The 26,971-nt window shown below is 39.9% G+C and overlaps 1 protein-coding gene across 1 annotated transcript in view; it reads left to right on the plus strand.

Annotated features, from left to right (window-relative positions):
• The window catches only part of SVEP1 (sushi, von Willebrand factor type A, EGF and pentraxin domain containing 1), a 215,440-nt gene that overhangs the window by 171,828 nt on the left and 16,641 nt on the right, over positions 1 to 26,971 (plus strand). The window contains exons 37-43 of the mRNA XM_055140985.1: positions 3,819 to 4,491; positions 6,334 to 9,122; positions 12,694 to 12,919; positions 18,800 to 18,955; positions 21,276 to 21,339; positions 24,910 to 25,083; positions 26,349 to 26,525. Coding sequence (XP_054996960.1) covers positions 3,819 to 4,491; positions 6,334 to 9,122; positions 12,694 to 12,919; positions 18,800 to 18,955; positions 21,276 to 21,339; positions 24,910 to 25,083; positions 26,349 to 26,525 — 4,259 coding nt within the window. The remainder of the gene's footprint in view (positions 1 to 3,818; positions 4,492 to 6,333; positions 9,123 to 12,693; positions 12,920 to 18,799; positions 18,956 to 21,275; positions 21,340 to 24,909; positions 25,084 to 26,348; positions 26,526 to 26,971) is intronic.

The raw sequence follows: 26,971 nt of genomic DNA on the forward strand, positions 1-26,971 counted from the left end.
GGGTCACATCCGGAGATGCTCAGGGGTTACTCCTGGCCCTGAATCTCAGGAATTACTCCTGGCGGTCCTTGGGGGACCTTATGGGGTGCTAGGAATCGAACCCGGGTCAGCCGCGTGCAAGGCAAACGCCTTACCCACTGTGCTATCACTCCAGCCCCCCCAGAAGTAATTTCTAAATGCAGAGCCAGCAGTGACCCCTGAGCATCACTGGTGTGGCCCCCAAACAAACAAAAAAAACCCATATTTTAGGAGGCAGTTATTTTCAGAAAACCTTCATTTCCCATCTTCATCGAGTATGTTATTGCTCTGAAGCATTAGCTTTCACTTCACCTCCAGAAGTCACACCATATAAACATTTCTGCTCTTCTGAAATGCCTATAGATTTTTTTCAGTTATGCCCCAGCACTAAATGCATGCTGGCATATGCAAGGTAGAATAAATAGTAATAGAAGAAAAAGCCAAACTAGAGACTGTATGTGTTATTTTAAAAGTACTTATTTATTACTCTGCCTCACTAAGTGAGTTTATAGAAATGTTCAAGATACCACCATGGACTCATTCGGTTACATTCAGTGAAACTCCAAATTCTTTCACATTTGCAAACACATAACCAGATTGTCCACTTAGGCATGTTTTTCTTTATCATGATTGACTTTTTTTTTTTTTTGCTATTTGGGTCACACCGGGCGATGCACTCAGGAATCACCTCTAGCGGTGCTCAGGGGACCATATGGGATGCTGGGAATCAAACCTGGGTCGGCCACGTGCAAGGCAAACGTCCTACCCACTGTGCTATCACTCCAGCCCTCATGATTGACTCTTACCTTCCAAAGTTATGAACATTGAGCTACTAGAAAAATACCCCCCATCCTCTGTTTATCAGTTGCTTACAAATGTATGCATGTAAGGCTATGCATGCAGTTTTGTGGTATCCACAAAATATGAAATGCCCAACTAGATTTTTTTTATTAATCAATACCATTAGGTCATCTAGCTAATGAATCACCTGATAACTTCCTGTCTTAGTACAGTTTCTCTGCTAAACACTCATGAGTCCTTATCAAAGGAGTAGTCCCAGAAACCATCTCCAGCTACTCCCAGTTACTCTGGACTTGCTCTACCTTCACCCATCACCATTACAGCCTGTCCCAAATGCACGGATCCTTGTGAATACTGCTTCCTTTTTGAGGTGTTCATACCTTCATGCAGACTGTACATCCCCAGGATGTCCTTGCTGTATTAAGCTTTCCCTTATTTGCTCATGTTACTTTTCTAAAAGGTATGATTCCTTTTCTACTTCTCATACTTTGTCTCAGAGGCTTTCCTCCCCTTCCACTTCTGTAGGTAAAATCTGTCATTTCTCTTTTTAGCAACCACTGTAGACAAGAAGGAGCCTCCAGGAGGTTGCGAGAGGGCTGAACATGGATGTGCAAGGATAGGGGTAGATATGGACATGTAAATAATGTATGCACTGGTATTGCAGTCTGCAGCAAGGGAATTGCTGCGATAGGTTGCGTGACCCCTAGGAGATATTTATTGAATTACTAGATACTGACAGAGTCATAAAGAAAAATCAGTATTTGAGGTCAGTACTTGTGGGTTGAAAGAAATCAAGGGCAGTAGTATTAAAGGTGCATTTTTTAAATTCAGGTATTTAAAAATTACATAATTTGTGGCAAAATTCCATTGCAAGAGAGTTTTGCTGTGATTTTCCATTAGGAAAAAGTAGTTGGTTGGAGATTTTCCAGAAGATCAATGATGATAGGCTTAATAAAGAGCTGTCTGTCGGAATTATGAAATACGATGCTTGTGTCCTGAAGGGACTTTAAGAAATAGGGAAGATTCTGGAGACAGAAGCTTTTGCCTTAGGAGGCATGCATCTGGTCCCATGAAATAAAGAAAGTTCTTTATGGATGTCACAATAGACCCTAATAAATCAGACTGGCCCAGGTGATGTCTATGAGCTTCAACTAGTGAAATATGCTAGCATCAACAAGGGACCCATGAAAATAATGATGCATGCTTCAAAGTGTGGGGAAAGATGTAAATTGTGCTATAAAACATCAGGAGCCTCTACAAATGGAACTTTCACCCAGAGCACAACCTACAGTAGGACAGTAGAACCTAGGTACTCAGACCAGGAATAAAGGACATTTTAATAATGCAATTTATTTCTGCATATTATTATTTTATACTGACCTTGATATTCCAAGATAGATGCCATCTGAAAATTTGTGTAGTTCATAGCCTTATACAAAGAGCATGGTTCATCTGAAGCTATAAATGGTAACAGATCCTAACTGGAGACTGTGGTCAGCCTTGGTGGTACCTAGGAATTTTTATTTTGAGACTAACTCCATCCATAGAGTGATATATGATGATAGGGTGAATGCATCTCTTTCTTTGATCTTTCTATTTTTCAATATAATTCATAAATCTTTTCAACTAGGATAAAGGAACCCTAATTTCTCAATCAACACTGACACATCATAAAGCCAAAAGGGAGTTAAAAGAAATATTTGCTAATTAATGATTTAATCATTTTGATGTGAGCTGGAGAGATGCTATCTGGGTTAAGATACTTATTTTATATCTCACTGACCCCAGTTCAGATTCCCAGCATCACATTGTCAAGGGTCACTTCTGATTACAGAACCAGAAATAGTTCCTGAGCTTCACCAGGTATGGGTCCCAAATAAGTAAATATATATGTACATATAATTATATATGTATATATAATTCATTTATATAATTACATGTGCATATAATTATATATGTATATAATTTGAATATAATGTATAAATATATTTACTTGTTTTTACATATTTTACTTAAAACACATGTATATTTTAAGAATAATCTTTGCTGAGTCAAAGATAATAAATAATCGAATAACTTGCACTTGTGGCACTGCCCAACAGATTCTGTCTGTCAGAAACAGTTTAGGCCTGTCTCAATTATCAGATACTCATCTGTGAAATGAAGAAATAAATATGTCTCACCAGGATTAAATTAGGTGCCAAATTATTCAGTCCCCTTACCTTTTATTGGTGTCAGATGATGGACTGATCAGATATTAAGTGCTCTTTTAAAACTCTGTCATCCTTACCTTTAGTTAGGCTGAATGAAAATAAGATGACTCAAGAGTAATTATTATAATGTTGCATATCCTAGTAATTTGCTCTTCTTTGAGGAGAGAGCACTTGAGAATATTGAAAGGGTTTCACAAGTCATCGGTTTGTCATATGAGGGCTAACATCTTGTTCATAAAGAAAAACAAAGAGAATAATTAAACAAATTATATTCATATTGGTTGAAAAAAAAGAGTCACATGGAGAACATAGCTTTTAATACTAATCACATGACTAAGGTATAAGAAGCATTGAAAAAGCATTAAAGTTCACTTTACATGTGTATGTGACTTATACATCAGCTACAAATGGTTCCTCAGACTTGTTTCAAAGACTAGTAATAAAATCAGCCAACTGAAACTATCTAAAAGCAGTTAAGGTCCGATTTTGAAACAAACCGAGTGGGATCAGAACTTGTCATTTAAATAAATGTGTAGCCATTTTTTAAAGTTGCTTTAATAACAAAAAATCTTAAATCCAGTTCCTTTTTGAACAAATACTAGTATTAACACAAAAATATATGTCTACATCTCAAGCAATAAGCTAGATATTTAAGTAGTAAATACCTTTTCAGGTATAAAATCAAAGTCACTGTTCAAAAGATCATACAAATCAAACTAAGCCGATGCAAGTACCTTTCTGCATACGCTGCACTTAGTTCTTTTTCCTTTCCCCTCAATCTCACAGCTATACCCTCGCTGGCCCTGATACCATTGAATGCTTGGCGAGTGGCAAGTGGAGCGAAAGTAACCAGCAGTGTCTGGCTGTCTCCTGTGATGAGCCCCCTAACGTGGACCACGCCTCTCCGGAGACGGCCCATCGCTTATTTGGAGACATTGCATTCTACTACTGCTCGGATGGCTACAGCCTGGCAGACAATGCCAGGCTCCTCTGCAATGCTCAGGGCAAGTGGGTTCCTCCAGAAGGTCAGACTGTGCCTCGCTGTATTGCTCATTTTTGTGAAAACCCCCCGTCGGTGTCCTACGGCATCTTGGAATCTGTGAACAAAGCGAAATTTGCAATAGGCTCGGTTGTGAGTTTCAAATGCATGGATGGCTTCGTACTGAACACTTCAGCGAAGATTGAATGCATGAGAGGTGGAGAGTGGAGCCCGTCCCCCATGTCCATCCAGTGCATCCCCGTGCGGTGTGGAGAGCCACCCCGTATCCTGAACGGCCACGCGAGTGGATCGAACTACAGTTTTGGAGCTATGGTGGCTTATAGCTGCAACAAAGGCTTCTACATCAAAGGGGAGAAGAAAAGCACCTGTGCAGCTACGGGACAGTGGAGTAGCCCCATCCCCACGTGCCACCCCGTGTCTTGCAATGAACCACCTAAGGTTGAGAACGGCTTTCTGGAGGTAAGAGTCTGGTGAACAAGAGGTAAGAGTCTGGTGAACCATGGCTTTCATCCCTTGCCAAGATAGCACAGTGGCTAACCCAGGATTGAGAAGCAGGAACAGTGAATGGATTAATTGTTGAAAACACAAGCAGCTCAATCTATCAGTTGGAGGAAATTCAATCGACATGGATTGTCCTTTTCATATAGCATTTGACATTCAAACGAGCATGCAGACATTTGAGCACTTTGTAGCAATATCTCAGCCCTAACTATGAAGTTTGAATAAATCAATGTTCATTAAATCATTGTCACTATCATCCCCTTGCTCATCGATTTGTTCGAGCAGCCACCAGTAACATCTCTCATTGTGAGACTTGTTACTATTTTTGGCATATCCAATACACCACGGGTAGCTTGCCAGGCTCTGCCGAGCGGGCACGATACTCTCGGTAGCTTGCCGGGCTCTCCGAGAGAGGCAGAGGAATTGAACACGGGTCAGCCGCGTGAAAGGTGAATGCCCTACCTCTGTGCTATCGCTCCAACCCATTCATTAAATACTATTTAATTTTTGAAAAGAAATTATTCCAAGACAGATATAGAATATATTTTATAGAAAGTGAGGTCTAAATAGAACCTAGAGAAATCTGTGATCATCTCTTGTTTTTAGACAGAGATGGGGTAGCTCATTATTATGTTGCATTATGTATTTTGGCATTTTCCTTTTAGTCACCTAAAGGCAGTGTCACCAGAATGGACAAAGATTAAGTCAGATCCACATGTGTCCTGATGTCACAATAATGAGTGTTTTCTCACCAAGCCCATCAAGAAAACAGGAATGAAAGCCTATTCCCCCAAATCAAGGACCATTTGAAATAGATAATATAATAATGAAACACTTTTTAAAAACCTATATACATATAGTGCCTCTTTTCCTTTATTATCAAAAACAACATCAACATGACAGCAATCGATTTTTTTAGTATATTTGCTAGCTAACATTCCATGGGAAAATGATGTAAATATAAGGAGACTTTTTATTTAACAAATATTTAACAAATATTTCTGGAGCTCTACTCGGTGCCAGGTAAGTGCTGACAATTTAGCATTTGACAACGTATATTAGGTCTGTTATTTAACAATCTGCATTTGGTCTGTGATGGCATGTATATTATGTATACATGTATATTATGTATATACATGCCATGTATATTGTATATATACGTGCCCTATATATATGTATATTGAGTCCCCAAACAATTAATTAGTAAATGAAACAAATGATGATGTTCATCATCTGAGAAATGTGCTATAGCAGGGAGCTAAATATCATCATTACCACTAACAGAAAAACATCATAATTTTTTTACAGTTTTCATAGCTAATTATCCTTTTATAGTACCTAAAGTGACTGTAATGCTGAGGTCTTAAATGTTTTAATATTTGTTTTAAAGATAAAAATCTGCTTTTATTTTCCATATTTATGTTATGAGAATATTTTAAGTCTTGAAAGTGAATGTTGTAAGCTGAAAAATATTTTACTTGCTTTTTAAATTATCTATCAACATTAACAAGTGAGTGTACCTTGTCTGGGATTAAAATAACAAACAGTTATTTCAGTCCGCAAGTCTTTTTCTGAACTTTCCAAGTAATTTAAAATTTTTGGTATTTCTCTGTCAGTTATCAACTTAGAGACTTGATCCTTTATTTACAGGCAAAGCACTGTGGAAAATGTTTCTGCAATAGGAAAAATCTAATTTGACCTCCTGCTGTCCTCTTTTATATGTTTGCTATTTAATACATTTTGCTAACTCTATCATTTGCTATATAGATTGTACTTACCTGCTTTCTCCCTCTTGTGCAGCGTACTACAGGCAAGATCTTTGAGAGTGAAGCCAGGTATCGGTGTAACCCGGGATATAAACCAGTTGGAAATCTTGTGTTTGTCTGCCAAGCCAATCGTCACTGGCACAGTGAATCCCCTCTGTCCTGTGTTCCCCTCAACTGTGGAAAGCCTCCCCCAATCCAGAATGGCTATGTGAAAGGAGAAAATTTTGAAGTGGGTTCCAAGGTTCAGTTTTTCTGTAATGAGGGCTATGAGCTTATTGGTGATCATTCTTGGACATGCCAGAAATCTGGCAAATGGAATAAGAAGCCAAACCAAAGGTGTGTGCCTGCCAAGTGCGCAGAGCCACCACTTCTGGAAAACCAACTCATCTTGAAGGAGTTGACAACTGAGGTGGGCGTGGTGACGTTTTCCTGTAAAGAAGGGCACGCACTACAGGGACCTTCAGTTCTCAAATGTCTACCATCTCTACAATGGAATGATTCCTTTCCTGTTTGTAAAATGGTTCTTTGCCCTCAACCTCCCCTGATATCTTTTGGCGTCCCTGCTCCTTCTTCTCTTCATTTTGGAAGTACAGTTAAGTATACTTGTGTGGATGGATTTTTCCTAAAAGGAGAAACCACCACCTTCTGCCAAGCTGATGGTACCTGGAGCTCTCCCCTACCAGAATGTGTTCCAGTCGAGTGTCCCCAACCTGAAGAAATCCTCAATGGCATCATTGATGTGCAGGGGCTCGCCTATCTCAGCACAGCTCTCTATACCTGCAAACCAGGCTTTGAGTTGGTAGGAAATACTACCATCCTTTGTGGAGAAAATGGTCACTGGCTTGGAGGCAAACCCATCTGTAAACCCATTGAATGCCCAAAACCCAAGGAGATTTTGAATGGCAAATTCTCCTATACTAACCTCTACTATGGCCAAACCGTTACATACTCTTGTGACCGAGGCTTTAGGCTTGAAGGTCACAAAGCTTTGACCTGTTTAGAGACAGGTGACTGGGACATAGATGTCCCATCTTGCAGTGCCATCCACTGTAATCCCCCACAACCCATTGAAAATGGTTTTGTGGAAGGTGCAGATTACAGCTATGGAGCCATGATCATCTATAGCTGTATTCCTGGGTTTCAGGTGGCTGGTCACGCCATGCAGACCTGTGAAGAATCAGGATGGTCGAGCTCTATCCCAACATGTGTCCCCATTGACTGTGGTCTCCCTCCTCACATAGATTTTGGGGACTGTACGAAAGTCAAAGATGGTCAAGGATATTTTGACCCAGAAGAAGACATGATGGAAGTTCCATATCTGGCTACTCGCCCTTCTCACCATGTGGGAGCAGTAGCTAAAGCCTGGGAAAATAGTAAGGGATCTTCAAACACACATTCCACAAGCTTTCTCTATGGTACCATGGTTTTATATACCTGTCATCCGGGGTATGAACTTTTGGGGAACCCTTTACTGATCTGCCAAGAAGATGGTATTTGGAATGGCAGTGCACCTTCTTGCATTTCAATTGAGTGTGACATGCCCGCTGCTCCAGAAAATGGGTTTTTACACTTTACAGAGACTACCATGGGCAGTGCTGTAAAATATAGCTGCAAACCTGGCCACAGTCTGGTGGGCTCTGACATAAGACTTTGCCTACAAAACAAAGAGTGGAGTGGTACTTCTCCATCATGTGAAGCCATCTCATGTGAAAAACCAAATTCAATTATGAATGGCTCCATCAGAGGAAGCAATTACACGTATCAGAGTGTGTTGTATTATGAGTGTAATCCTGGCTATGTACTGAATGGCACCAAGAAGAGAACATGCCGAGAAAACAAAAATTGGGATGAGGAGGAGCCGTTTTGCCTTCCGGTGGATTGTGGTTCACCCCCAGTATCAGCCAATGGTCAGGTGAAAGGAGATGAGTACACATTCCAAAATAAGGTTGAGTACACTTGCTCTATAGGATTCTTGCTTGAGGGAGCCAAGAGCCGTATTTGTCTTGAGGATGGAAGTTGGAGTGGATCCACTCCCATCTGTGTGCCTGTCAAATGCACCGTCCCACCACAGATAGAAAATGGGGTGATAAATGGTCTGGACTATAGCTTTGGTAAGGAAGTGGTGTTCCAGTGCCACGAAGGCTACATGTTGGCTGGTGCCTCAAAGCTCACCTGTCAATCAGATGGCAGGTGGGATGCAGAGCCTCCTCTCTGTAAACCACTCAACTGTAGACCTCCTGAAGACCTTCCCCAGGGCTTCCCTAATGGATTTTCTTTTGTTCATGGAGGGCGTATACAGTATCAGTGCTTTTCTGGCTATAAGCTCCATGGAAATCCTTCAAGACAGTGTCTGTCCAATGGTTCCTGGAGTGGCAGCCCGCCATCCTGCCTGCCTTGTCAGTGTTCCATGCCAGTCATTCAAAATGGAGCCGCTAATGGGACAGACTTTGCTTGTGGAAAGGCTACCCAGATTCGTTGCTTCAAAGGTTTTAAGCTCCTGGGACTTCCTGAAATCATTTGTGAAACCAGTGGCCAGTGGCGTTCTGGCTTTCCACGCTGTGAACATCCCATTTGTGGTTCTCCCCCAGTTATACCAAATGCTTTCATCAGTGAGAGTGGCTCTTTGGAAGAAAATGGTGTCACTTACAACTGCAGATCTGGGTATATCATACATGGACCTTCAGATCTGTTTTGTACAGAGAAAGGGTCATGGAGTCAGCCTTATCCAATCTGTGAGCCTCTCTCCTGTGGACCCCCACCATCTGTGGCCAATGCTGTGGCAACTGGAGAAGCATACACCTATGAAAGTAAAGTGAAACTCAGGTAAGACCATGGCTTCTAGAGTCTTCATGGAGTTCAAGTGGAGGATTGTAAGCAGAAAAGTGGTTGGTGAAAATTTTAGCTAATTAGGTAGAAAACTCCATCTCTGACAGTTATTCAAAATACTGAAGCTTTGATATTTGGCCTTATTCTATCCATGCATATGTAGAAATACTTGGCCTTCAAAATTAATTTCTTTATTTTGGGGGATGGAATGATAGCACAGTGAGTAGGGAGTTTGCCTTGCACGTGGCCAACCTGGGTTCGATTCCCAGCATCCCATATAGTCCCCCAGCACCACCAGGAGTAATTCCTGAGTGCAGAGCCAGGAGTAACCCCTGAGCATTGCCGGGTGTGACCCAAAAAGGAAAAAAAAAGATATACATGACAAAATTAATTTATTTTCAATTATAGTTTCTAATATAATTATAATTCTGTTGAGTTTCATGAAACAAGAGCTTCTTATTAGCTTTAATATCTCCTAAATCACAAGATTTTTAAAAAGCATATCATGTAAATTTCTTTATGATACCACAATATATTTACATATAATATATGTTTATATTCATACTAGCAATTGTTGGATTAAAAAGGCAAAAGCTGAAGAGTTTTGCTAGAAAAGCACATACTTCCACTAATATAAAAGGGAGATATACTGGAGCCAGAGAGAATGGACCTCGGATAAGGTGGTTCCCTTGCTTGCAGCCAACCCAAGTTTGATCCTTAGCATCTCATATAGTCATTCCAGAACAGCCAGGAATAAGGTATGAGCACAGAACCAAGAGTAAACCCTGAGCACAATTAAGTGTTGCCCCATTCAAAAAAAGATGAGTTTGGAATGAATTCAGAAATTACATTTTTATTAAAATGCCTATTATGTCCAAAGATCTTCAACTCTACATCAATTTAGATTTTATTCACATATTGAAGGAATTATGGATTATTCCTCACATATTATCTTCTTAGATTATATTAATAATTCAACAACTGTCCTTAGGAAGTCTGCTGTGGACATTTAAGTCATTTTTTTCTTGGCTTTGGTAAGAAGTAGACCCAAGGGAGAATCATCAATGACAGGAATGCTAAGGAATAGTGGATCGGGGGCTGGAGAGATAGCACAGTGTGCAGGAAACTTGTCTTGCATGAAGCCAAGCTGGGTTTAATTCCCAGAACCACGTATGGGTCCCTGAGCTCCTCCAGCACTGATCCCTGAATATGGAGTCAGGAGTAAGTCCTGAGCACCTCTGGGTGTGGCCCAGAAAAAAGTGCATCATGCTCTGAAAATAAAAGCAGAAGATATTTCTTACTATTAAAATGCAATTTAAATTTTCTGTTAAAATATTTTTGTGGGGGCTGGAGTGATAGCACAGCGGGTAGGGCGTTTGCCTTGCACGCGGCCGACCCAGGTTCGATTCCCAGCATCCCATATGGTCCCCTGAGCACTGCCAGGGATGATTCCTGAGTGCAGAGCCAGGAGTAACCCCTGTGCAGAGCCAGGTGTGACCCAAAAAGCAAAAAAAAAAAAATTTGTGTTGTCAAGACATCTTGAGAAGTCATAACATCACCTGTTTCTCAAGACTTCCCTATGTGTCAGTCCTTGTGTGTTCATTACATTATCTTCCAGACCTTCATTTAAGTAGCAAATAAACCAGTGTCTCACATTTACTTGACCTACCATCCCCTTTCTGGAAAAAAAAATCATTTAGCAAACTCTTGGGAAAATGCTCTTACTTGCACCTGGGGCTATTACATTCCACTTTTAAATAAAAACTTCTGATTCCCGACTAGCCTATAATATCATGTAATAAATGCTAGCAAATTAAATGCTTTAATTTTTAAAGCAGTGCGTTCTAGCTGTATAGCTTGGACTTCAGAGTCATATTTTCTAGGTAGGAATATCCATCCTGTCACTTGTTGAGAAAATTATTTCATCTCTAGTATCATTTCATTTTCTGCAAAAATGGGATCAGAGGTAACCATAAACTATGCTTAAATAGAGTTGACACAAGGACTAAAGGAATTGAATAATGGCAGCGCACACTTAGAGGAGTAGTTAGAATTAAGTAAGTGCTCTATGAACATGGACTGGACCAATAAATACAAATTTTAGAAATCGTAATTTTAAAGTTGGGTTGATTTTGAACACCTGTTTCATGATAATATCTAGTAATCAGGATTAAAATAGATACCCTGTATAAAGAACCTAGAAAAGTGCCTGACACAAAATAGATATCCAATAGCTACTGATTATGTTGAGACCAGAATGATGGGTCAGTGGGATGGAGCACAGGCTTTGCCTGCAGGAGCACCGGGTGTGATCCTTGGCACAGCACAGTCTTGAGCATCCCAAGTTCTAGAGCATGAGTAGCCCCCAAGCACCACCAGGACGACCCCCACAAACAAAACATTAATAAATTTCAATGTATTATATTCTTATTTTCATCTTATTCTATGTTGAACTTTGTATAGAATTTCTTGAGCTATCACTGTATTTTTTTAGTATAAATGAATTCTACAATCCCAGAAGTTAGCTCAAAAGACGAGAGCACATGTCTGGCCCAAATTGGGTTCCCAACATTGCAGTGCCCTACGGTGCTCCACTAAGTGTGACCTCCAAGGACTCTCAAGGTGGTCCTAGTGGCTCTCAGTGTCTTGACTGTCCAAGTGTTGAACCACTGGGTCTGCACACAGGGCAAACTATTACCAGGAGAGGCTCCATGAACCCCAAGCACTGCTGGAGGTGTTTGAACACCCTTGACATCTAAATGGGTGTCCAAAATCAACCCAACCTTAAAACCGTGATTCCTAAATTTGTCTTTATTGGTCCAGCCAATGTTCAGAGTCATATTTTCACTGTATCACTGTATCACTGCCATCCCGTTGTTCATCAATTCACTATTTGTCCCAGCCCTGAGATTTTAGCAGCCCCTCCTTACTCTTTCCCAACAATTGAAGGCTATTTTCAGGGTAGGGAATGAGACTATTATTGTTATTGTATTTGTCATATCAAATACACCACGAAGAGCTTGCCAGGCTCTTCCGCATGGGCGGGATACTCTCGGTAGCTTTCCAGGCTCTCCAAGATATATGTGTGTATATATATATATATATGTATATATATATATATTTCCCTTTATAATGATGTGTTGTGGCCACATGGTCCAGGAATATGTTCACTCATGTTCACGCTTTATCTACAAATAATATTAAACTAGCTGTCATGAATGTATCAAGTGAGGTTTAATGCCTCTGTGCAAATTAGGAATAAACAAGTTCTATTTTACTGATAGTTGATACTCAAATGAATTCATTAATGATATTGTACACAAAAAAAGGTAAATAACAGCAACAGCATTTGAAGTAACTTTGACTTGGCTAATCTTTAATATGGATAAATAAGGATTGATCTAGTTCTCATTGCTACATTGGCCTTTTTTGCATGGCAGTTCATCTACCTGAGGTTTGAATCAGTTTTGATCAGGTTTCATGTCTCTTAAGCCTTAAGTTCTTAAATAAAAGAACAGAGCCTTCATCAGTTGTACTCTCTTATTATCACTCACTTTTGCTTTTGCAGGTGTCTGGAAGGCTTTAGGATGGACGCAGATATAGATACATTTACCTGCCAGAAAGATGGTCAGTGGTTCCCTGAGACCATCTCCTGCAGTCCTATAAAGTGTCCTCTGCCTACAAACATGACACGTCTGCTTGTCCTTGGGGATGATTTCAGTGTGAATAAGCAAGTGTCTGTGTTATGTGCAGAAGGGTATACCTATGAGGGAGCTAACGTATCAACATGTCAGGTAAGAGTCACTGCCTTAATTAGAAAGTGTTAAGTGTAACACATAGGTGAAAAGTGCCAGTGCTAGATAAAATGTTTAATGTTCTAAAGCAAGCTATTTGTGAAAAACTAACCGTAAGTTGCATGGTCTATATATAAAAGTTCAAAAGAATGTATACATGTAAAAGTGAGCTCAGATGATAACAATTGCCATTTTTAATTTTAGTAGAAAGACTAATTTGCAGAAAAACTGAAAAGTAGATCAGAGCCTGCTTTTACTTGTGGAAATTTTATTTAGTCAGCATGAAATTACAAAGTTATTCATGATTGGGTTTCATGCATACGCCAGACCCTTCAACAGTGTCCACTTCCCCTTTAAGTCCTACCCACCAGTCTGCCTCTAGAAGATGCATTTTTTAAAATAAGTTTCTGCGTTATGGTTTACTGTACTCTTACTGACAGGATTTCACACATAACACTTCACAACCTTTCAGCACCAGCTCCTTCTCCTCAACTCTTCCCTCCACTATACATGTTGTCCCCTCCCTGTCAGGTGCCCCAAGTTTATGCCTCTATGCCCCATGTGTCATATTTCCTACTGAAGACCATTTCTCGTGTTCCTTTGAATAAATTTTTTTCTGTCCTGGGAATAGTTACCCAAAAGTGGAATTGCTGGGTCTTCTGGGAGCTCAATTCTGGTCTTATTGAGAACCCTCCATACTATTTCTCATAAGTTAAATCAGACAGCATTCCCACTAGAAGTGGATGAGAGTTTCTTTTCACCACATCCCCACCAATAGGGCTTATTCACAGTATTTTTGATATGTACCATTTCCACTGGTGATATCATATTGTCATCTTGATTTGGACTTCCCGAATAATAAGTGATGATTAGCTGGAATTGGAGAGATAGTATAGCCGATAGGGTGCTTACCTTGCATGCGGTTGATCTGGGTTTGGTTCCTGGAACCCTGTATGGTCCCCCAAATACCACCAGAAGTAATTCATGAGTGCAGAGCTAGGAGTAACTCCTGAGCATTGCCGACTGTGCCCCCTAACCAAAAAAAAAAGAAGAAGAAGTAATTGATGATGAGTATTTTATCAAGTGGCTGATGGTTATCCTTTTGCCTTCCTGAGAGAAGTATCTGTTCATTTATTCTCCCCATTTTTGATGGTGTATTTAGATTCTTTTGTTGTTGATCTTTGTTAGTACTTTATAGATTCTAGATATAAACCCTTTATCTGATGTATTTAATGAAAATATTTCTCCCATTCAGCTATGTTTAGTTCTAGCTCGTGTTTCTTTTGCCATAAACTTTTCAGAAGCTTTTTAGTTTGAGGTAGTCCCACTTGTTTAGTTTTGATTCTGTAGGCATTGTATCTTTGAGATTTATTTGACACCTAGGTGTTGGAGCATCCTGTCCATATTTCCTCAGTGTTCTTTATAGATTCAAGTCTGATTTCAAGGTCTTTGATACACTTTGTTTTGGCTTTTGTGTCAGGTGTAAGATATGAATCCAGGTTTGATTTTTTGCATGTGGCTATCTAATTCTCCCAGCACCATTTGTTGAAAAGGATGTTTTTATTCCATTTTGTGTTCTCAGATTCTTTGTCAAAAATTAGCTAGCCATATGTATGGGGGAGGGGGTATCCAGTGATATACTATTTTGACCCATGTTTTAAAAAAGTCTTTCTTCCATTTCTTAAGTTCATCAATTTTCTTAAGTGTTTTGAAGTTTTTGTAATATAGGTCTCTCACCTTTTTGTTGTACTCCTAGGTTCTTGATGTTTTTGGACACTATTTTAAATGGTATATAGACTCTTTGATCTCTTACCCCTCTGGTTCATTATTTGTACATAAGAATGCAGCCAGTTTTTGTGTCGACTTTGTAGCAGGCCACTTTTTTTCATTTATTGTTTCTAAGAGCTATTGTGTAACTCTTTAGGATCTTCAGTATATGTCATCATATCATCTGCAAGTAAAGATCATTTGACTTCCTCTTTTCCAATTTGGAGTCCATTGATTTTCTTTTCTTGGCTGATTGCAAATACCGAATAAGAGTGGGGACGTTGGACATCCTTGCCTTGTGCCTGATCTCAGTGTAAATGCTTTCAATTTTTTACCACTAAGAATATTGGTCATGGGGGGCTGGAGTGATAGCATAGCAGGTAGGGTGTTTGCCTTGCACGCGGCCAACCCGGGTTCAAATCCCAGCATCCCATATGGTCCCCTGAGCATCACCAGGAGTAATTCCTGAGTGCAGAGCCAGGAGTAACCCCTGTGCATCGCCAGGTGTGACCCAAAAACCAAAAAAAAAAAAAGAATATTGGCCATGGGGCGGGGGGGGGGGGGCTGGAGCAATAGCACAGAGGTAGGGCGTTTGCCTTGCACGCGGCTGACCCGGGTTCGATTCCCAGCACCCCTTATGGTCCCCTGAGCACTGCCAAGGGTGTAATTCCTGAGTGCATGAGCCAGGAGTAACCCCTGTGCATCACCAGGTGTGACCCAAAAAGCAAAAAAAAGAAAAAAGAAAGAATATTGGCTATGGGCTTTTTATAGATAGCTGTTATAGATAGCTGTTAATCTCTTGAGGAAGATTCCTTCCTCCCCATATTTCGTTAAGGGTTTTTATCCTGAGTGGGCATTGGATTTTATCAAAAGCTTTTTCTGCATCAATTGATAAGATCATATGATTTTTAAATTTTTTTTTACTGACATGGTGTATTATGTCAATTGATTTGTGTATATTGAACCATCCTTGCATCCCTGAGGTGAATCCCACTTGATCATGGTGTATGATTTTTTTTTATGTAATTGGGTTAAAATTGCTAAAATTTTTGAGGAGTTTTGCACTGATGTTCATCAAGGAGATTGGTCTGAGATTTTTTTTTTGTAGTATCTTTGTCAGCTTATCAGTGTAATGCAAGATTTGTAGAAGTATTAAGAAGGAGTCCTAGTTTCTTGATATTTTGCAAAAGCTTAAGGATCAATGGAAAGAAGTCTTCTCTGAAGTCATAATAAAACTCCCCCATACAGTCATCTGGGTCAGGACTTTTATTCTTAGGGAGATTTTTAATTAGTGTCAATTTCCTTGCTTGTGATTGGCCATTTTAGGCTGTCTACATCCTCTTTATTCAGATTTGGAGATTACATGTTTCTAGAAACCTGTCAATTTCTTCTCGAGTTTCCAGCTTAACAGAATAGAGCTATTAAGTGTAACTCCTCATGATGTCATGGATTTTTAGACGTGCTATTGTAATTTCTCTCCTTTCATTTCTTTTTGTTTGTTTGTTTGTTTTTGGGTCACACCTGGCAATGCACAGGGGTTACTCCTGGCTCTGCACTCAGGAATCACACCCCTGGCAGTGCTCAGAGGACCATATGGGATGCTGGGAATCGAACCTGGGTCGGCCGCGTGCAAGGCAAACGCCCTATCCACTGTACTATTGCTCCAGCCCCTCCTTTCATTTCTTATCCCATTTATTTGAGCACTTTCTCTTTTTTTCCGTCATGAGTCTGGTCAACTATTTGTTTATCTGATTTATTCTTTTGAAGAACCAGCTCCTGGTTTCATTGATTCTTTGTATTGCTTTCTTGGTTTCTATATTGTTGATTTCTGCTCTGGTTTTTATTATTAGTTTTCTTCTACTAGTCTTTGGATTAATTTGTTAGTGGTTTACCAGACATTTAAGATGTGCATTTAGGTCATTTATTTTTTATTTTTCTTCTTTACTTATGTGAGTCTGTATTATTATGAGTTTTCTTAGAAATCTATAAGTACTGCTTTTGCTGTATCCTATAGATTTTGGTAACTTGTTTCTTCATTATCTTAAGTCTCAAGGAATCTTCTTATTTCTTTTTTGATTTCCTCTTTTATCCAGCTGTTATTTAGCAGCATGTTGTTCAGTCTCCTTGTGCTAGAGTTTCTCCCCATCTTTTTTTTATAGTTAATTTCTATCTCCATGGCATTGTGGTTTGATTATTCACTGTATCACTGTATCACTGTCATCCCATTGTTCATTCATTTACTCGAGCAGGTGCCAGTAACGCCTCCATTAGTCCCAGCCCTGAGATTTTAGCAGCCTCTCCTTACTCGTCTTTCCCAACAATTGGAGGCTTCTTCAGGATCAGGGGAATGAGACCTGTTATTGTTACTGTTTTTGGCATATTGAATACACCACGGGGAGCTTGCCAAGCTCTGCTGTGTGGATGGGATACTCTTGATAGCTTGCCGAGCTCTCTGAGAGACATATATATATACATATATATGTATACATACATATATATGTATATATACACACACAAACATATATATATTTATATATATTTCTGTCTATGATGATGTGGCATGCAGTCGCTTTGAGGCTGTGTGGTCCAAGAATATGTTCATCCATGCGTGAGGCTCAGCCCAAGAGTGTGGGAAGCAGCCTGGAGTGTGGCAGCGGTTGGCTAGTGGAGGTCGGTTGCCAGGGCTGGGTCCTTTGGGGCTGGGAGGGCTCTCACACGCCTCACCCCGAGTGGAAACAGGCTGGCACAAAGTCTGGTGGCAGGGTTAAGGGGGCCTCATTTTGTGCTCCTTTCCGGGAGAGGCAGCCAGTGAGTTCTGGATGGTGGCCAATGAGATTATCTGGCTCTGGCAGGAGGTGGTCTATGGGTATGATACCACCCCCCCACCCCTCATCCGGAGATTGGGGGAAGCAGGCAGAGGATTTCTGCTCCCAGGTCCTATTTGATTATACATGTAAATGTATGTGATTTATGTAAATTTATGTAAGATATGTAAATTGTAAATTGTGTAAGTCATGTAAATTTATGTAAGTTAGACTACATCCCTAAATGTGATCTATCCTGGAGAAGATTCTGTGTGCACTGGAGAAAAACGTATTTGGCTTTTTGAGGATGGAAGGCCCTGTATAAATACATTAGTCCCAGCTTTTCTAGTTCCTCGTTTAGGCTCTTGTGTCTTTACTAATATTCTGCCTAGTGGATTTATCCAGTGATAACAGTGGTGTGTTGAAGTCTCACATTACTAGATACAATTTCTATTTCTGCCAGTAGGAGAATATTTAATAATGATTTTTATATATGTGTACGCATACAATAACACTATTTCACATATAGAGGGTTCAATCTAAAGTCGTCAACTCATTCTTTATTTCCTCAAAAAAAAAAAGAAGAATATTAGCAAGGAAATAGTATTTTCAAAAAAATCCATGTATTACATCTTTACCAAATAGAAGAATAAAATGTTTTAGCAGTAACTATGGTGGTGGGATAATAAAACAAATATATGTGTGTGGTTTCTTGGGGGAAGGTTTGGCAATACCCAGTGGTAGTCCTGGCTCTGTGCTCAGGAGACCATACGTGGTGCCAGGGACTGGTATTATCACTCTGGCCCCATATTTGGCATTTTTTAATGTATGTCCCACTGCAAATCAGATTGATATAACAGTCTTAAGTATGAATGGTAAAATGAAAAAAATCATCTTTAAAAAATTTAGGTAGTATACCTAAATGTTGCTGTTCTTCATCAATATTAAAAATATGAAATCATGTGAACTATAAGAGTATATTGCTATAAGGTCTTAGAATCAACCACACAGTTAAGTTTGTATCATAGTGAAACCTACTTCTTGGTGTTCTTATTTTTCAGTGGATCCCTGAATAGAGAAAATGTTTGTTTTTTGTGCTTAAAACCATGTCTAAAATTATTTCATTGTAACTATTAATTCCATCTGAAAAAATGAGTGTTTTCAAGGTCACAGAAAATAACTAGCAGAAATAAGACCAAACTTTGTCTTTTTGACCATCATTTCGGGGATTGTTCTACACAGCCAAATACAAAAACTTCTTTATTCACATCCATTAACTCCTCATTGTAATTTGTGATTTGTTATTTAGCTTGATGGAACATGGGAGCCCCCATTCTCTGACAAATCCTGCATTCCAATTTCTTGTGATAAACCTGAAAGTCCAGAGCATGGGTCTGTGGTCGGCAGTGAATACATCTTTGAAAGCAGAATTTCTTATCAGTGTGAACCTGGCTATGAGTTAGAGGTAAGTGAACATTATTTAACTATAATTAATTAGTCTCTCCAGTACTCTTTGAAACCTTTTCATAGTACAGGACCAAATCTTTCCACTGATTTTAGGTCCTAAAAGGATTTGGTCCAAATTCTTTTGTACTTTGTTACCTTACTAACATTTTTCAATAAATGTTTAAGAGGACATCATCTTCAAAGGCAAAAAAAATCTCTCCTAAAATTCTCCCCAAAACTCAAAGCTGTTAAAAAGGATGAGGAAGTTAGTATCCCACCCACATGATACTGTTTCTTTATTTAAAAAAAAAATGGGGGCCACACTTGGCAGTGCTCAGGGCTTTCTCCTGACTCTGTGCTAGGGATCACTCCTGTTGGGTGCAGTGGACCATATGATGTGCCAGGGATCAAACTGGATTGGTTTACGTGCAAGGTGACGTAACCCCTATACTATCATTCTGCCTCCTCTTAACAGGATACTGCTTGTTAGCTCACCATTTAAACCTGCATTTTAGTTTCCTGTTAATCATACCCATCATGCCAGAATCCAGTCCTCTTGTCACTGTGAAAGATGAGCATAGAAATTTAGGAATGCAAAGACAGGATTTCTCTAAGCAATGAGGTCAAAGACCCTGAAGGTTCTTGATATCTCAGGATCTAAACAGAACATATCTGGCATGAAAAAGTCCTCAGAGTAGTTCTAGATCCATAATTGGGTCTCAAACTCACTTCTGGTCTGTGATATTAAAACCCATCAGCAGAGCCAGGGAGACAGCTCAAAGGATTGAGTGTGTGTTTGCACAGGAGGCTCAGTTTGATCCCCAGCATCACGTGGCCCCTTCAGGCACCTTCAGGAGCTAGCCCTAAGTATTAAAACATAGTAACCGTTCAGCATTGCTTGATATGGCCCCTAACCAAAAAAAAAAAAAACAGAGTGAAAACCACGGTTAGCTCTTTGGCCTCCCTGTTATTGTAGAGGGAAAACTGAGGTCACTTTTACTAAAAGCATAATCATATCATCATATTTGATATTTAAGAGGCCTTCCATGCTCAAGGCCGCTCCCCACATGCTCGCTTCGAGCCTCATGCATGACCGAACCTATTCCTGGACCACGCGGTGGCCTCGAGACACATCATAAGACACTCCCTACCCATTCTCCAAGAGTACCACACCATATTTGATGGGGTTCAAATAGTAGGCAACCAATCATAGATGGAAATATATTTATATATGCATATATATCTTTATATATATGTGTTATTTATATATATATACACACACACACAAAAGTTCACATGACTCAACCTTTAACAACATGTTAGTGGTACCCTAAAGAATGTCTTAATGGCCTCTGTCAAAATAGAACAATCTTCACACTTTTTCATTGTTTCCTCTATAGATACTTTTTTGTAGCATTTTCAGCGGTTTTTATAGAAGACAATTATCATCATCATCATCCCGTTGATTGTCAAATTTCTCGAGTGGTCTCAGTAACATCTCCATTCGTCCTAGCCCTGAGATTTAAGAAGCTCTCTTTACTCCTCCTTTCCAATGGTGCAGCATTGGAGGCTCCTTCAGGGTCAGGGGAATGAGACCCATCATTATTACTGGTTTTGTCATATGAATATACCATACAGAGTTTGCAAGGCTCTCCCATGTGGGCAGGAAACTCTCGGTAGCTTGCTAGGCTCTCCCAGAGGGAGGCCATAAGATGTCCTTGGCCACGCACTTCTGGGAGCTTGGTTTTAAAGTCTCTGGATGTTGGCCATTGGTGGGATTACACCACACCGGGGGTGGTCCCTGGTTGTGACCGCCTAGCTACTGGAAGATGGGGAATCTGGGTGGAAGAGGCCCAGTCCCTATCCGAGCAGGCTTGGAGATCTCAGCCCCGGATTCCACACACCCACACACCCAGGTTCCTCTGCCAGTTCCTTCATGCATGAGGCTCGTCTGAACGTGTGGAAACATGGTGAGGTGCTCAGACCCAGTGTGGTGATGGTAGAGACCACAAGAGCCACTTAAACCTTACGGTGCTAAGAATTGAACTTGGAGTCTCACAAATGAATGGTATGTGCTCCAGTCCTTTGAGCAATTTCCCTAGTTCCCAGGGCGTGGACTTTGAGATAATTTGACAAAAGCATTTTAAAATGGGAAGTAAGTTTTAGCATTTTAAAACTTGAAAGTAAGTTTAGACTTTCCTATACTACATGTATTTAATGAATGTAGTTAGCACTCCAATACTAAAAGATCAAGCTCAGATATAAGGTTACTTTGCATTGCCATATCTTTTTATTAGATTTATGATTTTTGTCAATAACCACTCTTCATTGATTCACAGGGGAACAGGGAACGTATCTGTCAGGGGAATGGAAAATGGAGTGGAGAGGTAGCAACTTGCAAAAGTAAGTCAAATGGTACTTAGCAATTCTGAAGATGGCAGTTATTTTGTAAAAAATAACAATGTGGCCACATTTATTTTCCAAATAAGTTTTGTAATTAAAAGTTTTACAAAAGACTTTATATTGTGTGTGAGAACATAGGATAGGTATTTTCAGAAGGGCACCAAATCAATAAAAGAATCAAAAATTAAAGTGAAGATTAATGGGCTGGAGTGATAGCACAGCAGATATGGCGTTTGCCAACCCGGGTTCGATTCCTCCGTCCCTCTCGAGAATCCAGCAAGCTACCAAAAGTATTCTGCCCGCATGGCAGAGCCTGGCAAGCTACCTGTGGCGTATTCAGTATGCCAACAACATTAACAACAAGTCTCATAATGGAGACATTACTGGTGCCTGCTCAAGCAAATCGATGCGCAACAGGATGACAGTGATACAGCGAATGATCAAATTGGAATAGAACACAAGATTATTGACTCTGGGGTAACACATATTTTGTGTAAAAGCTAGGTAATTGTTGAGCTTATTTGCATTTAAGATTTGAGAGATGGTGGGGACCAAGTGCTCAGTGGTGGGGCACTTGCTTTGTACATGTGAGAATCTTGGTGCCACGCCTGGAACCTCCACCCCAAACTCTCCAAAGGCTGATCTCATTTCACAGTTGAAGAAAGTTAAATAATTTGATCGAGATCCTACTGTTTGTAAAAAGTCGGATGTGAGATGGAATAATTACTTGGAATTATTTGAGAGGAGTTATCAGGGGTTTTAGTGGGGAGTTAATTTTTTGGTCTTGGGTTTTTTTGTTTTATAGGCCAAACTGAATGATGTTCAAGGGTTACTCCTGGCTCTGCACTCAGGAATTACTCCTGGCAGTGTTCAGGGGACCATATGGGATGCTGGGGATCACACCTTGGTTTACAAGGCAAGCGCCTTACCTACTGTACTATCCCTCTGACCCAGAGATAGAATTATCAAAAGGTGAAATGTAATAAGAAACCAAGTAGATCAGAGAATCAGGAGCTTGGGACATATACAGATATACACATAGACACAGATACACACTCACACAAACACACACACACACACACACACCAAGACTCCAATTTTTAAATATTAGATTTAAAATAGTTTTCATGTTTATAAGACAAAATTAAAAGATAAAGGTATCTTCAAAGATGACACGGAACTAAGAAATATAGTAGAAACAGAGATCAACAAATGGGACTACATTAAACTAAAGAGCTTCTGCACCACAAAAGATACAGTGACCAAAATACAAAAACTATCTACAGAATGGGAAAGGATATTTACACAATACCCATCAGATAAGGGGTTGATATCAATGGTATATAAAGCACTGGTTGAACTCTACAAGAAGAAAACATCCAACCCCATCAAAAAATGGGGTGAAGAAATGAACAGAAACTTTTCCAAGGAAGAGATACAAATGGCCAAAAGGCACATGAAAAAGTGCTCCGCATCACTAATCATCAGAGAGATGCAGATCAAAACGACCATAAGATACCACCTCACACCACAGAGACTAGCACACATCCAAAAGAACAAAGCAACCGCTGTTGGAGAGGATGTGGAGAGAAAGGGACCCTTCTACACTGCTGGCGGGAATGCCGACTAGTTCAGCCCTTTTGGAAAACAATATGGATGATTCTCAAAAAACTAGAGGTTGAGCTCCCATTTGACCCAGCAATACCACTGCTGGGAATATATCCCAGAGGAGCAAAAAAGTATAGTCGAAGTGACATCTGCACTTATATGTTCATTGCAGCACTGTTTACAATAGCCAGAATCTGGAAAAAACCGAGTGCCCTAGAACAGATGACTGGTTGAAGAAACTTTGGTACATCTATACAATGGAATACTATGCAGCTGTTAGAAAAAATGAGGTCATGAAGTTTACATATAAGTGGATCAACATAGAAAGTATCATGCTAAGTGAAATGAGTCAGAAAGAGAGAGACAGACATAGAAAGATTGCACTCATCTGTGGAATATAGAATAATAGACTAGGAGTCTAATACCCAAGAATAGTAGAAATAAGTACTAGCAGGTTGACTCCATGGCTTGGAGGCTGATCTCTCATTCTGGGCAACTCAGAGAAGGGAGCACCAAGTAAAATGTGGTCGGAGGTCATGCGGGGGAGGAGTGACACGTGCCGAATATAGACTAGAGACTGAACACAATGGCCGCTCAACACCTTTATTGCAAACCACAACACCTAATCAGAGAGAGAGAACGGAAGGGAATACCCTGCCATAGTGGCAGTTTGGGGTGGGGGGAGACGGGACTGGGGAGGGTGGGAGGGACCCTGGGTTTACTGGTGGTGGAGAATGGGCACTGGTGAAGGGATGGGTTATCGAACTCTGTATGGGGGAAACATGAGCACAAAAATGTATAAATCTGTAACTGTACCCTCACGTTGATTCACTAATTAAAAATAAACTATTAAAAAAAATTTTTTAAAAAGACAAAATTAAGACTCCTTAAAGAGTATTTAAATTAGCTCTATCCCTTTACCTTTTACAAGTGCAGTCAACCAGAAGACAGAGTATAAGGTAGTCATTTTTCCAAAACCCCTTCTAAACTCAAATTTTAGATTCTTCTTTGGAGCAAAATGAGCTCTTTACTGTTTACATGCTTGTGTTTTGAGTTGCAAATAGTCCTTATTTTTCTCCTCTATTCCTCACTCAATTTTGACAATCAGACAGAAAGCTTTAGGATGCTTTTTTTCTTGCATCTGTGTGTATCGGTGATGGAAACCTTGGCAGCAGACAGTCACTGCTCCAGATCTGTCAAATAGATGCACTTAAAACTAATTTTTAATATAAATGTGTCCTGTTCAATCAGTGGTACACACTTAAAGTTTTATTTGACATTTATCTGATATTCACATTTTACTGGGCATCATTATGCATTATTTAGTCTATCCCCGTTGTAAGAAATGGATTTGATAATGTCTGGAAATTCTTGGCCATGGTAGCAACTTAAATGAGAATTCCTTAGTTTAGCCCCTTACTCATTCATACCTCTCCACCTGTTGTCAGTAAAATGTGACAATATGTATCACTGTTGTCCCGTTCATCAATTTGCTCGAGTGGGCACCAGTAACATCTCCATTGTGAGACTTGTTACTGTTTTTAGCATATCTAATAAGCCACAGGGAGCTTGCCGGGTTCTGCCATGCGGGCGGGATACTCTCAGTAGCTTGCTGGGCTCTCCGAGAGGGATGGAGGAATCAAACCCAGGTGGGCCTCGTGTAAGGCAAATGCCCTACCCGCTGTGCTATCGATCCATCAAGGGGACCCGAGTGATAGTACAACGGTTAGGGCATTTGCCTCGTGTATAAAGATAGCTAAAGCAATAGAGCAGCACGGCCACCTTTAATTGCCTACATGTTTTTATCCAAAACTATGCATGCCTAATTTTTTTTCCTTGAATGTGTATCATGGTGACTCAACCCTGTACAGTTTTATATAGTGCCTTGAGTACCTGTCACAGTTGCAACAGAAGGAAAGATGAATGGAACAATTAACATGAGGCTTCTGTTTTGTCTTTTAGAGGCCAGATGTGAAGTTCCATTTGAATTTCCGAATGGGAGAGCAGACGTTGAAAACACTACCTCTGGACCCATCGTGACATATTCTTGCAATAGAGGTTACAGCCTTGAAGGGGTGCCAGAGGCAGACTGCACTGAAAATGGAACTTGGCGCCACCCAGTTCCTCTCTGCAAACGTGTGTGTTGACTTTATGAGAGGTTTTAATCAGATACAGTTTCATGGTTCCTTTCCCAAATGTCTGAAATACAGGAAATTCTGCTCAGTGAGATTGGCTTAGGAAAAGTAATGCATGTGTAGCCAAACCAAATACTGTCAGGTATATCAAAATGCAGTTTGTACGCTTTAAATCACCCTTCTGAGAGTCAGTATGCATCGGATTCCAATGCACTAAGAGGAAATACAATTTAATGAAAATACTTTGATAAAAAATGTATAATGAATTTGATTATGAATGGGTGAAGAAAGATAAAACTGTATTTAACGTGCAATATATATTGAGCCCATATCTATGGAGCGAGTAAAGACAATTCATTCTGACTGCTGGAGTGGAAATACTCACAAGCCAAGGCATAGAAGGAGCAGGCTCAGGTTAAAGTTTACAATATAGTTTCTGAATCTTTAGGATTCAGCTGATACCTGCCTCCTTGCCAAAACTTCCTTTCTGCTACTTGAAATTTATTTTTAAGTTGAAATTGCTTGAAATACATGCCAGTATGCATGTTTCAGATGCAGTAAAAGTCCTTATGTTGTCATCATTTCCTGTGTTTCCTTCAAATCTATTTAAAAGTCCATTTTTATCAATAAGACTTGCAAACAACTTAAGGTCTTATAACCTGTGTAAAGTAGTATGAGTCTAAAGCCACATTCAACTCACTTAGAAACGCCTGATGTTGCCCATTCATCCTGCAAAGAATATTCAGTGAAAGTAATCCATGTTATGCATTTCCTCTGTGTTCTTAATATTCAGTATATTTTAGGCTATATTTGATACACTCCTTGATTTCTAGGATGCTTTTTATTTCCCTACTGCTAATCAAAAACAATATGAAGGACCAGGATGTAACTCAGTGGTAGTACTTCCTTGAAAAAAAAAGTCCTGGTTTCAATCCTAGGCACCCCAAATAGTAAAATCAAAACAAATGTAAAAATCTAAAATAATGGAAAGGACCCTAATTTCAGACAGTTGCTTAATTTGCCAGAGGTTTACCAGCCTATGTTAGTGGTTGGTTGCCTTGTTTTGTTTTGTTTAACTCTTATCTTATTTTATCTTTACAAAGAACTTAATAAGAATGCAATAAAAAGTTTATGTCCAATGTTTGCGGTCACACCACCTGTCGTGGCTACTGAGAACCCAGCTCCTAAAAGGCTCAGACTGTCTTCAGAGAAACAAATTTAAAGAGAGGGACAATATTAGTAAATAGTTTCTTTCCTCTTTAACAGCAAATCCATGCCCAGTTCCTTTTGTGATCCCTGAGAACGCACTGCTTTCAGAAAAGGAGTTTTATGTGGACCAAAATGTGTCTATCAAGTGCAGGGAAGGCTTCCTGCTCCAGGGCGAAGGCATCATTACCTGCAACCCGGACGAGACGTGGACTCAGACAAGTGCCAAATGTGAAAGTAAGTTGAAGGGTGAACTCCAACTCACTCCTTCCTGCAGACAGTTTTCTCTTGAAAAGTATTTTCAATTAAATAACTTAATTTTTTTTCCTATTTACAGTCTCTGCATTATCATGGTTATGAGTTTGGGTTGGTCATTTGTAGCACTGTAACACTGTCGTCCCGTTGTTCATCGATTTGCTCTAGCAGGCACCAGCAAGCTATTAAATGTAAAATATATATTTTTCTTCATATCCTCAGAGTCCCTAAGTTGTTTTTCTTTTAAGGCTAGGACTGCTCTGCAATAAAAAAAAATTAACCCCTCTCTCACCCCCAGCCCACCATCGTTTTTCAAATGGAGCAGCCTGGACCACCTCTAGGTGGTCTTGTTTACACAGATTGCTGGACCAGATTCCAGCAGAGTTTTAATTCAGGAGCTCCTGGCTGAGGCTTTTGGGACAAATATG

This window comes from Sorex araneus, chromosome 1 (genome assembly GCF_027595985.1).
Source record: "Sorex araneus isolate mSorAra2 chromosome 1, mSorAra2.pri, whole genome shotgun sequence".
Classification (NCBI taxonomy): Eukaryota; Metazoa; Chordata; class Mammalia; order Eulipotyphla; family Soricidae; genus Sorex; species Sorex araneus.